Source organism: Thalassophryne amazonica, chromosome 4 (genome assembly GCF_902500255.1).
Source record: "Thalassophryne amazonica chromosome 4, fThaAma1.1, whole genome shotgun sequence".
In the NCBI taxonomy this organism is placed as follows: domain Eukaryota; kingdom Metazoa; phylum Chordata; class Actinopteri; order Batrachoidiformes; family Batrachoididae; genus Thalassophryne; species Thalassophryne amazonica.
The window spans coordinates 80,233,684-80,247,342 of NC_047106.1; the positions used below are offsets into that span (position 1 = coordinate 80,233,684).

Genomic DNA, 13,659 nt, shown 5'->3' on the forward strand with positions numbered 1-13,659 from the left:
TTATAAATCAATATATATGGCTTAGTAACTTAATACAGTGATAGAGCAGTGACCACGGCACACCAGAGTTTTTTTTTTTAATTGGAGCAAGACAGAGCACCCAGCATGTCGTCAGACAGTGAGGATTCTGATAATGGAGATGATCCCTCTTCTGGATGATGAACCAGAGCAGGTGGACCCACCGACGTGCGCACAGATCGCCACAGCTTCTGTTTGCAGTTTCTCCAGGACTCGGCGCTATGAGCTCTGTCCCAGCACTGAGTCCTGGAACTCAGAGATGCAGACATGCTGCTCCACCGGTGGCTCCAGGCGCGTTTCGTTTAAAGCGTGGAGATCAGTGTTAGCTCTGGTTTCGTTTTGTTCCTCTTTCGTCCCTTTTGCTCTCTTGGTTCGCAGGCTGTTCGGTGATAAAGCTCGTTCATCCACCTTTTTTTCAATGAATTGTGATTTTTTTACTTTTTTCCCTTTGTTCAGGAATCGTCGTGTGCCATGTGACTGGGCCATTAGGCTTACGTCCTAGATTTCTCTACTTGATGATATATGACTTATTTGTCACTGTATTAAAAATCTATGTATTGTATCTAGTAATTAAAATGGTTTAAAGTGCATTTCATTTCATGTGCAAAGCAAAATTTATACAGGTTTGTATTCCCAGCCTGTAAAACAGCTGTGTTACATATAGCTTGATTTTGGATTTTGACTGCTTTTCTTTAAAACCTTATATATTGGTCAATTTTCACTCAATTTTCTTCAAATAGGGCTCAAGTGAAAGTTGGTCCAAATAGCAAATACAACCCCTGGCAAAAATTATGGAATCACCGGCCTCAGAGGATGTTCATTCAGTTGTTTAATTTTGTAGAAAAAAAGCAGATCACAGACATGACACAAAACTAAAGTCATTTCAAATGGCAACTTTCTGGCTTTAAGAAACACTATAAGAAATCAAGAAAAAAAGATTGTGGCAGTCAGTAACGGTTACTTTTTTAGACCAAGCAGAGGAAAAAAATATGGAATCACTCAATTCTGAGGAAAAAATTATGGAATCACTCTGTAAATTTTCATCCCCCAAATTAACACCTGCATCAAATCAGATCTGCTCATTGACATTGACCCTATGCCATGACATTGACCCTATGTGTCTTTTTGCAAGGAATGTTTTTGCAGTTTTTGCTCTATGGCAAGATGCATTATCATCTTGAAAAATGATTTCATCATCCCCAAACATCCTTTCAATTGTCCAAAATATCAACATAAACTTGTGCATTTATTGATGATGTAATGACAGCCATCTCCCCAGTGCCTTTACCTGACATGCAGCCCCATATCATCAATGACTGTGGAAATTTACATGTTCTCTTCAGGCAGTCATCTTTATAAATCTCATTGGAAAGGCACCAAACAAACGTTCCGGCATCATCACCTTGCCCAATGCAGATTCGAGATTCATCACTGAATATGACTTTCATCCAGTCATCCACAGTCCACAATTGCTTTTCCTTAGCCCATTGTAACCTTGTTTTTTTCTGTTTAGGTGTTAATGATGCCTTTCGTTTAGCTTTTCTGTATGTAAATCCCATTTCCTTTAGGCAGTTTCTTACAGTTCGGTCACAGACGTTGACTCCAGTTTCCTCCAGTTTCCTCCCATTCGTTCCTCATTTGTTTTGTTGTACATTTTTCGATTTTTGAGACATATTGCTTTAAGTTTTCTGTCTTGACTCTTTGATGTCTTCCTTGGTCTACCAGTATGTTTGCCTTTAACAACCTTCCCATGTTGTTTGTATTTGGTCCAGAGTTTAGACACAGCTGACTGTGAACAACCAACATCTTTTGCAACATTGCGTGATGATTTACTCTCTTTTAAGAGTTTGATAATCCTCTCCTTTGTTTCAATTGACATCTCTCGTGTTGGAGCCATGATTCATGTCAGTCCACTTGGTGCAACAGCTCTCCAAGGTGTGTTCACGCCTTTTTAGATGCAGACTAATTTTGGGGATGAAAAGTTTGAAAATTTATAGGGTGATTCCATAATTTTTTCCTCAGAATTGAGTGATTCCATATTTTTTTCCTCTGCTTGGTCTAAAAAAGTAACTGTTACTGACTGCCACAATCTTTTTTTCTTGATTTCTTATAGTGTTTCTTAAAGCCAGAAAGTTGCCATTTGAAATGACTTTAGTTTTGTGTCATGTCTGTGATCTGCTTTTTTTCTACAAAATTAAACAACTGAATGAACATCCTCCGAGGCCGGTGATTCCATAATTTTTGCCAGGGGTTGTATAACCTTGCTTGCAGAAGACACATGTACTTACATTTCAACAATTCTATCACTAAAAACATAGCTGATAGCAGTCTTAAAGCCTGAAAATTTATATATTGATTGTTGTTTTTTATCATTAGAATGTAAGTTACTTTTATAAAGCTTGAAATTGTGTATATTACAATGTATGACATCACAGTATAAGATTGAAAATTAAAAGTCATTTTTAAAAAAAGTGACGTGTTTACATTTTGGTTTCTGAATTGTTATTGCCGATCTGTTAAGCTCTGAAAGTGTCAGATGACATTCGTGTACATAATAACTGTGCTACATTCCCTTTATTAAAGCCATTTAATAAATTGTTTAATAACAAATCCTTTAAAGATTAATCACTATGAAAATATGGCCAGGAACCTTTGTTAAAATGTCAAATGGCCTCAGTTGAAATTTGTAACTGTTTAGTTGATAATAAACTTTTCAAACTTTGGTGGTTCAGTTAAAGTCTTGCTTCAATAATAACTACATTTGAGGATCAAATATATAAGGAGAATACTCAGTACCTCAATTCCTGCCTTATTTTCCTAGTTCTTGATTTTTACATGTAAATGTAATATTTGAATATATTAATTGCTGCTCCCGGTGTGTAGTGACTGAGCACCTTGTATGGCAGCACCCTGACATTGGGGTGAATGTGAGGCATTATTGGAAAGCACTTTGAGCATCTGATGCAGATGGAAAAGTGCTATATAAATGCAGTCCATTTAAGGAACTGCTTTAAAATTCTCATGAAATTTGTTTCTTTAATGTGGTTCAGGATTGTGAAGAAATCATATTGTACAAAATGTTTTTTTTCTACTGTATTTCTTAGAATTGAATATAGTTGTTTCTCTGCTATTCTGTAACTCTGCTATTCTGTAACTCTGCAACTAGAAACAGTGTTGCCAACTTGGCAACTTTCTCACTAAATCTGGTGACTTTCCAAACCCTTTCCTCAAAAGCTTGCAACAAATCTAGCTACTTTTCCTGGCATCCTTGGAGACTTTTCTGGTGTTTGGCAACTCAAAAGTGGAAGCATGTATTGATCTGTCAGTCTCTGTTCTCACCGAGCGGCAACGGGTCCGCACCGCCCCACAGCAGCAGTCACAAGCGTTCAGTACACAGTGTCCTCCGCCTGTGGCAGCAGCAAAGCACAGCGCAGAGGGAGATACGAGGTCTGTGAGAAAAGTAACGGACCTTTTTATTTTTTTCAAAAACTATGGATTTGATTCATATGTTTTTACGTCAGCCAAGCTTGAACCTTCGTGCGCATGTGTGAGTTTTTCCACGCCTGTCGGTTGCGTCATTCGCCTGTGAGCACGCCTTGTGGGAGGAGTTGTCCACCCCTCTCTTCGTCGTTTCATTGCGAGGAAATGGCGGAATGATTTGGGATTTTTTTCCATCAGAATTTTTTCAGAAACTGTTAGAGACAAGCAGCTGGAAACCATTCAAAAAATTTATCTGGTTTTCGGTGAAAATTTTATGGGCTTCACAGAGAATAAGGACTGTTACTACAGCTTTAAGGACGCCCCACAATGGCGCACGGCGCGCCGCGCTCCAAGCCACCATCGAGAGGCAGAAAACACAACATCATTTTTAAACATGCCTATCTCGGCTTTCAATGCTTACCAGCCCAGTGAGTATAAGAGAAATTATGGAGAGCTGGGCATGTCCCAACTTGTCCCCTGGCACTCCGAAACGGAGGTGTTCCTTTGTCTCACTCGATCAGTGAATCGGTTGTGACATGTGAAGCCTCCGCGCGGCTTTCCATGACAAAATCTCTTGTTAAAAGTGAAATCTGCCGGAAAATGGCTGATGTCCAGCTCTTGTGATAATCAGAGAAATTGCACACGACAGTCCCGGCTCCACACAGCCATCCGTTTAGAAATGATGTGGTGTTTTCTGCCTCTCGATGGCGGCTCGGAGCGCGGCGCGCCATGCGCCATTGTGGGGCATCCTTAAAGCTGTAGTAACAGTCCTTATTCTCTGTGAAGCCCGTAAAATTTTCACCGAAAGCCAGATAAATTTTTCGAATGGTTTCCAGCTGCTTGTCTCTAACAGTTTCTGAAAAAATTCTGATGGAAAAAAAGCCCAAATCATTCCGCCATTTCCTCGCAATGAAACAACGACGAGGCGTGTTCACAGTCGGATGACGCAACCAACAGGCGTGGAAAAACTCACGCATGCGCACGAAGGTTCAAGCTTGGCTGACGTAAAAACATATGAATCAAATCCATATAGTTTTTGAAAAAAATAAAAAGGTACGATACTTTTCTCACAGACCTCATATACACTCCTCTGCATTCACTGCAAATGAATCACACACGTGCAATGTCAGCGCAGCTGATCCTGCAATGTGTTAGGGATCTAAAACAACAACAAAAAAATTGTTTCTCACGTAAATGCTGCTACAGTGATCTGATCACTGAATCGCAAACCTCACTCGGACTCGGTTAATCTACTTACCTCGTTTGCTGTGCTATGCGTCTAATTATGACTTTGAGAAGTCCTTGCCTTGAGAAGTTATTATTTTGTTTTGAGAAGTGTTGGCCAATTTTAATGGCAAAATAAATAAACCAAGAATCAAATTTATTTGTAGTTCTAAATATTATGGTGTTTTTATTAACTTTTTTGTCTCTCCCACAGCGTTATTTCTTTCTACAGCATCTGTTATGACATCATATTATGCAGATAATATGCAAATTAGGCAGTGACATCATTTAGCAACTTCTAGTGACTTTTAGGATAGCCAATAGCTACTTTTGTTACTGAGTAGTTGGCAACACTGCCTAGAAACCCTCCTGCTATAGGTAATGCTTAGACCTGAAATGGACTGTTGTAGACTTCTGTGACATGTCACAGAAGTCTATATAGCAAATTCATACAACAGGAACACAATTCAGACATACTCTGCTGCCACCATCTTGCCTGTCCTTTGACCTGGATGTTTACAGATAACACATATGCGTATATCTCTATATGTCATGAACAATGCTGTTTTTGCAGCAGCGAACCTTTTTAAATTGCTCCTGATGTATATTTATACAATTCCACAGACCCTCAAACACAACCCTATATTCATGTATGTCCCTTATATTTGAATATTTCCTTGACAATATTTCTTCTTTGATTATAAGTCTCCAGCTGCATCATGGGATTGCATAGTAGAAACTGGAAGAAAATCCACAATCCAAACATAAAATGGGGGGACCACGAAACATTCCACCTGCTGTCATGAGGGATGCACGGGCACACAGGTGTGCACGACACATCAGTGACGGTTTTGTGCATGCTTGTGCACGTGCACGAACACAGTACGAGCAGCTGGAATGTGTTGCACCACATCACGCCTCTGCTGTGGAGAACAAAAAAAAAAACACCATAAAAACACTGCATTTGATTGAATCCCTCTTATCGAACGGACAATACAAGTATGAACCGTCTGTTCCTTTGTAGATGACCCATGGTCACAGACATATAGTCATGAAATGACATGAATGAAGCAGTGCGCTATAAATAAAAGGGGACCCAATACAGAACTCTGCAGTTAAATAAAAAAATTAAATGCCACTCACAGTCTTCAAACCTGCAATTTACAAAAGCTCTGATTAACAGACAGAAACTTTACCACTGCACTACAATTGCTGTCTCATAACGGGGGTGTGAAATGCATAACATCAACAAGGAGATAAACGCATGTTTTCAAAAAGAGAGATTAGATGATCGATGGACATGCGTGTCGAGCCGGCCTGCAGCTTGCCAAGGTGCACTGTGTGCGGCCGTTGCAGCCTGACACAAAGATGAAAGAGGTTTTATCTATTTCCACATGAGGACAGCAGGCAGAGACACGTGCCTCATGGAGGAAAATTGTAACTTCATGTCTTTCAAAACATGGTACCTATTCCCCAGCTGGGTCATCCAGGAGCAGAGATCTCAACATCAGCTGCTGTTGGCAGCCAGCCACACCCCCCTGTCCGTTCAGCGCCCAGACCAACGTGTCACTCTGTTTCTGTGTTATGTGGTCATTCATTGTAGTTATTTGTTATGTAATGGCCTATGTTGGTATTGTCGTAATTATTTATATACCTGTCCTGATGGTGGTCTCTGTTTTGAATGTGACATGTCGTGTGCACTGAGCCCGTCATTTCCAGCTGTCAGTGTGCTGAAATCAGCTGATAGGCGCCTCCCCGTGCTGTGTGCTCTCAGACGTGGCTGTCCAGCCCCCATATGATCATGTCTGTACATACATATAAGCATTTTATGCAGTGGTGGACACAGCTAACCACAAAGTTAGCTTTGATAACAGATAATCAGCTAACTGAAAAGTTATCTTTTATAAAGCTAAACCGATAAACCACCCAAAAATTTATCGGAAGCTACAGCTAACCAATAACTTTCAGTATTGTCTCCACTTACAACTACTAACTAGCTGATTTTGAGTTTTAACACAACAATCGCTTCTGGTAGTATCAAAGACGACCACAGACCCAAACAATGAGTCAGCACTTCTGTCTTTGCACACCCTGCCTACTGTTGGAAGGTCCTGTTTACTACATAGCTTGCAGCAGTGAAACAGTTAAAAGGAGCAGCAAAGCTCAACTCTCTACTCAATAGTAGTGTTGCTGTGAGGTGGAGGTCTTGGAAAATAAAGCATGGTTTGTGATTTCTAAATAAAATTAATATGAATAAAATAACTCCATTAATGTCAATTCTGTCATTTGTACAAAGTCAAAATATAACACATATCTTTTCATTTTAAATAATGGATTAATTCTGAAGTTTTGTAACAAACACAGACAGATGCCAAAGGGATTATGGGTAAATGAGCCTCCACTAACACTGATTGGTTGACTCATTCATTCTATATAAAAATCAACACGTTAGTGTGACGTGACGTGTGTTGGTATTTAAATGTGCTTTTGTAAAATATGCCATTTTATTTATATGTAAAAAAAAAAAAGCCATTTGCAAAAGCCAACTAAGTCAAGTTGCGATTTGAAAACCGTCTGATGTAACCGGGGTCAAAATGCATAGAACTCTGCCATCTACTTGTGCCCAGATGCTCAGCCCCTTACCCTTAATCCTTTGCGTACCAGTTTTTTTTAAACAACAAAATCCACAGCGAGAATTGTAAAAGAACATTATACAACCAAAATGTATAATTTTGTTTCTTTAGCTGCAGTAAGAGGCTGCAACAACTCTCAGGTGTTCAAAGAATTATAATTTATGGGATATCTCAAATTAGGGCAAATACTGCCATGAACACTACTGGCCAGTAGATGGCAGTAGAGACCACAGAGCTGCTTCTGACATTTAAAACAAACACAATAACAAGTAAGTATGCTACGTGTGTTTTGGGGGGGAGGAGTGCAACACATGCACATGTGCGATACACATGCATGCCAAATGTGTGTTACTTTTTGCAATGCCACAGTCGTGAGGGCACTTAGACAAATTTCACATCCAGCTTGAAAGTGATCATCTGCTCACTGATTTCGTGCTAACAGCACGAATGGCCAAACATTTTCTAAGTGTCAAGCAAGCGCTGTTGGATGTTCATGTGTGTCACTTGTAATTTGGCCGACACCTGCCCGCAAGAGGGATTGAACGGGCTCTCACAAGGCACTCTCTGTCTTTCAGCCGCAGATGTGCGTGAATAATTGTAGCCACAGGTGTACGAGGTGTTGGAGGCAGCTCCGATTTTTCACTAATGGCATGCAATTCCTCCTTCGTGTTCTAGTCGGCTTCAATCGTGTTATGTGTGGAGGGACCCTTAGCGATGTGAAGCACATTTATTTTAAGATGCACTGCCTTGGTGTCTGTGGGGTGTTTCTAGCTCCAAACTTTAATACCTTTTTTAAGACACCCATGGCTTATGTTAACCTGCTGGATAGTTGAATATTACAACCCCTTTAATTTTATGTGGCTGTTTTATTGACCTTTCCACATTGCCCTTTCTGCTGTCTCTATCAGAACTGTTATTGATTAATGCTTCATTACAGCTGTTCTCTTCCTGATCAACCTATTTTCCAGTTCACTTTTCCTCCATGAGCTGATGGAGTACATTCATGCAGCCATAGTGCTTTAATAAGCTAGTACAAAATGCATTCTGAGGGTTGTAGTGAGTCCTCTTTGAGGTGCAGCCTGCACACAGTTTCAGTGCTACTGAATGGCTCACTCTGCCCCAGAGAGGAGCAGTGTTCCAAAATATTTCAAGCATCTGCAGTATGTTATGTCCTATGCTCTGTTTACTAATAACAAATAAAAAGTAATGCACCCTTTTCAGAGAATGATGATGTTCTTGCTTTTTTCCTTCCAGGGTCACACTGCAGAGGTCCTGTCTCTCTGCTTTAACACATCAGGCAGTCAGCTCGTCACTGGTTCCTTTGACCACACTGTTTCTATATGGGATGTTGCTTCAGGAAGGTCAGATATCAATGATATTACTGCATGCTGTGCATTTACATACTTGTGTGTGTGTGCGTGCGTGCGTGTGTGTGTGTGTGTGTGTGGGAAGGGGGGGGGGGTGAGATGTGCCACCTTCTTCACTATGGCCCCAATAATCTTGGAAGTACAACAGCTAGCAGAATCAGCATTGTATTTTTCTGGCACTCAAATGGACTTTGCACTTTTTTAAACCCCAAAGCTGAGTGTAAGGGGTATGAGAAGGCCAAATAATATTTACATAATAAATATAAACAATATACATTCATTCAAATGAGTTTGTAAAGAGTGAAGCAAAACTTGTTTAATGTGATTATACAGGAACTTCAGTAAATTTGTCTGATTTCTAAATTAATGCCATTTAAAAAAAATAGGATATGTGCCATCTGCATCTGCTTTGTGTTCTAGATGGAATTCAAAACAAAAATACCTGTTTTTTAAGAAGCAAAACAAAACTATGGACTTCAAGTAGTGCAAAATTGTGCCATAACAGAGGGACCACCATAAAGAAAAATGGGGCCCAGTCTCAGTTCTCTTTTGTACCTTGGCCTTTCTCTTTTTGTACCCTTCCCCTTGGCCCTACCCCCGCCCCATTAAAGCAAGGAGTAAGGTGAAGGGGTATGCCTCTAGGCCTATGAACTGAGACACCCCTCTGCCCTATGGGAAAAACAACCTGCCCCTCTCAAACTGCTGTCTTCACTGTTTGTTAACATGGCAACCGAAATGCAACTTGTTGCAGTAGCCTGTTTGCTCTTTTTATTTTCTCGCCGTTCTGTGTAAATGCAAAGAAATAGAGGAAGTTGCAGATTTCTTCGACGCATCACAATCATGTTGGAGAATTTTATGGTATTAATAATTAATTTAATTAATTAGTCATTTATTATAATAATAATAACAATAACAACAATAATAATAATAATAATAATAATAATAATTAATTACTAATTAATTAATATTAATAATACCAATAATAATAATTTGTAATTAATCATTAACAATAGTAATAGTTAATATCGTTAATTGATTAATCATTCATTGATTGATTAGTAATTAATTAATTAGTAATGTATATTATGCAAGTTTCACTTTTTGAATGGAATGACTGAAATAAATCAACTTTTTCATGATATTCTAATTATATGACCAGCACCTGTATGTATGTTATGGGCTGCATCTAGTTTTGTTAACCTTATATCTCTTTTTCAGATTCTCCAATTTTTTTTGCATCCAGCCCTATTTCCTTTAGAAATTTCCTTGACAAATAATAGCAGTCTGTTAGGACGTCAGGTTATGTGTTACACATATACGTGTGTGTATATATTTTCCAACTTACTCCCATTGGTGAAATTTCTCCTCATTTTCTGCCTGAAAGCTTATTTGGAGATGAGTGCGCTCAGGGCTCCATGTTTGTTTACAAAATACACACACGTTACAGACCTTGAAATCCAACAGCAGGGATCATTATTATCTAAAGATTTCTAAACATACAAATTAAAGTGCTTATCTTTTATCATGATTTTCTCCATTGTGAGAAAAAGTGTTATCGTAGCGTTTGTGTGTATTATATGCATTATAACGCCTCAGCACACGAGTGAAGTTACGATATTCTTCAGAACGACAATATACGCAACATGCATCCAGCAGCATACACGTTGCTGTCATAGGCAATTGCCTGTAAAGTTTTTTGGCAAGTGTAGACTGTAGTTTGTAATGAAAGCTGCTTATATTTGTGCGACTCTTTCGGCGCCATGTTTGTTTCTTTGGAGACAGCTGTAAGCGCATCCTACCCCTCCAAACGGAGTGTGCATCCAGATTCACTCTGTTTGAACAGGCTTGTAGCCCTCCGCCTACCCCTCCACCTTGCTCCAAAAAGAGAATTGAGACACCCCTCTGTCCTGTCTGTTGTGTCCGTGCAAAACGGAGGGGAAGGGGTAAGGGGAAGGGCCGAGGGGTAGAATTGAGATTCAGCCATGGTGTCTAAAAATGAAATGCACATACTTCTGCACACATCAGGCAGGTCACATATCTGATACTTTCTCAGGTTATTTATTAGGTTTAATCCAGCAATGTCAAATCTCCCAGCAATGTCCGATTTCCGACAGGTGCCATCATCAAGGCCGTGTTTACCTGTTTGTTTGGTGCCACACTTCTTTACCAAACCTGGTATGTTAATGAAGGTTTGCTCAGAAATTCATGCATTACGTCATTCCTTTTCTATATCTGGTATTTCAGTCAATGGTCCTGGGGGAGCTGGAGACTATCCCAGCAGTCATTGGGTGAGAGGAGGGGTACACCCTAGACAGGCCACCAGTCTATTGCTGGGCCCGCCAGGAAATTGACGTTAAGAAAAAAACAATCATTTTGCAATGGTCAGTCAAGGAATTTCATTTTCAACCCAATTTGGACCAAATGTGGCACATACTTCGGTGTATTCCAGAAATGGACTGGCAAGGTTAACCAGAAATCCATGTGAAGGTGAGGGTCAAGGTCACTGAGGCCAAATGTTAGATTGCCCTAACCCTTACTGTTTTCATGTACACAGGTGTTATTAACTAGTAAGAACAACTGAAAGTACATGAGTGCACAGATGGATGTGTCTGACTATTTTTCTGTTTATTTCTCAGGCGTGTTCACGTTCTGCGAGGTCACACTGGGGAAATAAGCAATGTTCAGTTTAACTGGGACTGCTCCCTCATAGTCACAGGCTCCATAGATAAAAACAGCAAGGTGAGCTACAACATGAAAGCTGAAGTTACACTTTTAATATGATATCTGCATACGAGTCACACATAATCTACATACATGTCCACACTTGACAATAAAATATCAGTTTGGCTTGGTTATATTAGTGCAGTGAATAACTGAAACAATCCTGCAAATGGTGATACAAGCACCAAAATCAACACAAATACTCCTTAGACATTACTCTTTTGAAAAAGCCATTTGAATTTTCAATATGAGGCCAGGTATGGGTCAATTGAAGAATTACACAGGGGTCAAAAATAAAAATGGTCCAATCAAATTGAAAACTACACTACATTATTTGTCTCATCATAATTATTCCAAAAAGGTATCATGTGGACTATCTATGACTGACTGTTCAGGAGTTATGGGGTAAAACAGCAAAAATAGTGACAAAGGTCAGTTTCAGTTTGTACAGGGCTCAAAAGTTAAACTTTCTTCATTATTGGTAAAAAGTGATGTAAATTATTGGTTGAGCTAATTTGCATCATTTGTTTTAACCAAAATTGGAGCAACTTTAACTTTTGAGCCCTTTACAAACTGAAACTGACCTTTGTCACTATTTTTTTTTTTTGTTTGCTGTTTTTACCCCATAACTCCTGAACAGTCAGTCATAGATAGTCCAAACGATACCTTTTTGGAATTGTTATGATCAGAGAAATTATGTAGTGCAGTTTTTAATTTGATTGGACCGTTTTTAATTTTGACACCTGTGTAATTCTTCAATTGACCCCGACTTGGCTGCATATTGAAAATTCAAGTGGCTAGTCGTTTTTTCAAAAGAGTAATGTCTAAGGAGTATTTGAGCTGAATTTAATGCTTAAATATTCTCTTAGCTGCTGCACTATATGGGCTTGTGGATGTGGCAAGGTTTGGCACCAGTGCATGATCCCAGACTTGACTTTTCATTACCTCATGTAATCCAAGGACAGTTGGTACCGTAACATGGCAGTTTGTGTTTCCATAATTTCCTCTTGAAACACTTTATTGTATTTTTATAATTAATTTGCTGTTTTCATTATGCTGTAAGACCCTGAAAACAGCAAACTCCCAGACCCTCATTTTTTGTTGTGTAAAAAAGCTTCATTAGTAGGAATAAAATTTACAATTATCACGTGCACAAGAAAGTGGTATTTATTCAAGGTTCAAGGCTATGTTAGGAAAAATAGATCAAAGTGTGAATTTAATGCCAAATCCACTGTGAAGGCCTACAACAGTAAGCAACAACTGCATTTAAATTATACAGAAATAATTAGTTTAAAAAAATTATAATTTCATTTATGAGATAAAGGTTCATGGATTTACTGCTTTCAATTGGAAATTTTTTGTACATTACCACAGCTTTATACTGTAAAATTTACATGTAGTTCAGTAAAAGTATTGACATATTTTTGCTGTATTTTTTTATTCTTATTTTATTTTTACAGAATTACTTTGGAAACCACAACTGCTGTTTATTATTGTTACTATTATTATTATTATTATTATTATTATTATTATTATTATTATTATTATTATTATTATTATTATTATTATTATTTTGTTTGTTTTACCATTAAAAAACATTTTTTACAGTGTACTGTAATTCACAGATACCTCAGTATTACCTTTTATGTTATTTAACTGGTTCTTACAAATGGCCCCTTCAAACATAGCATGATTGAAGCTTAGCGCACGAAGGAGGAATTGCATGCCATTTGTGAAACATTGGAGCCACCTCTAATGCCTTGTATACCTGTCACTACAACCATTCACGCACACAAGTGGCTGAAAGACAGAAAATGCCCTGTGAGAGCCTGTTCGATCCCTCTCTTGGCAGGTGTTGGCCAAATTCCAGGTACCAACATCAGTACCACTCGCGGAGCACTTAGGAAATATGTGGCCATTCGCACAGTCAGGACAAAATTGGTGAACAGATGACCACTTTCGGGCTGGCTGTGGAATTTGTCTAAGTGCTCCCACGACTGTAGCATTACCAAGCAATACACATGTGGCATGCCAGAGTGTCGGCTCCCCCCTGAACACATGTGGCGTGTGTGTTTTGCGTGCCACGTGTGCAGGGGGGAGCATGATATTCTGATATGTATTTACAGATGGGGAGCAGCCAGCCAGAGCGCACACAGTACGGTGAGGCACCTGTCAGTTGGTCGTTGGCCAGAGACTCACTGACAGCTAGAATTGAT

The 13,659-nt window shown here is 39.1% G+C and overlaps 1 protein-coding gene across 1 annotated transcript in view; it reads left to right on the plus strand.

The window, feature by feature from the left end:
- daw1 (dynein assembly factor with WDR repeat domains 1) overlaps window positions 1–13,659 on the plus strand; it is a 75,631-nt gene that overhangs the window by 43,316 nt on the left and 18,656 nt on the right. The window contains exons 8-9 of the mRNA XM_034168148.1: window positions 8,610–8,716; window positions 11,359–11,461. Coding sequence (XP_034024039.1) covers window positions 8,610–8,716; window positions 11,359–11,461 — 210 coding nt within the window. The remainder of the gene's footprint in view (window positions 1–8,609; window positions 8,717–11,358; window positions 11,462–13,659) is intronic.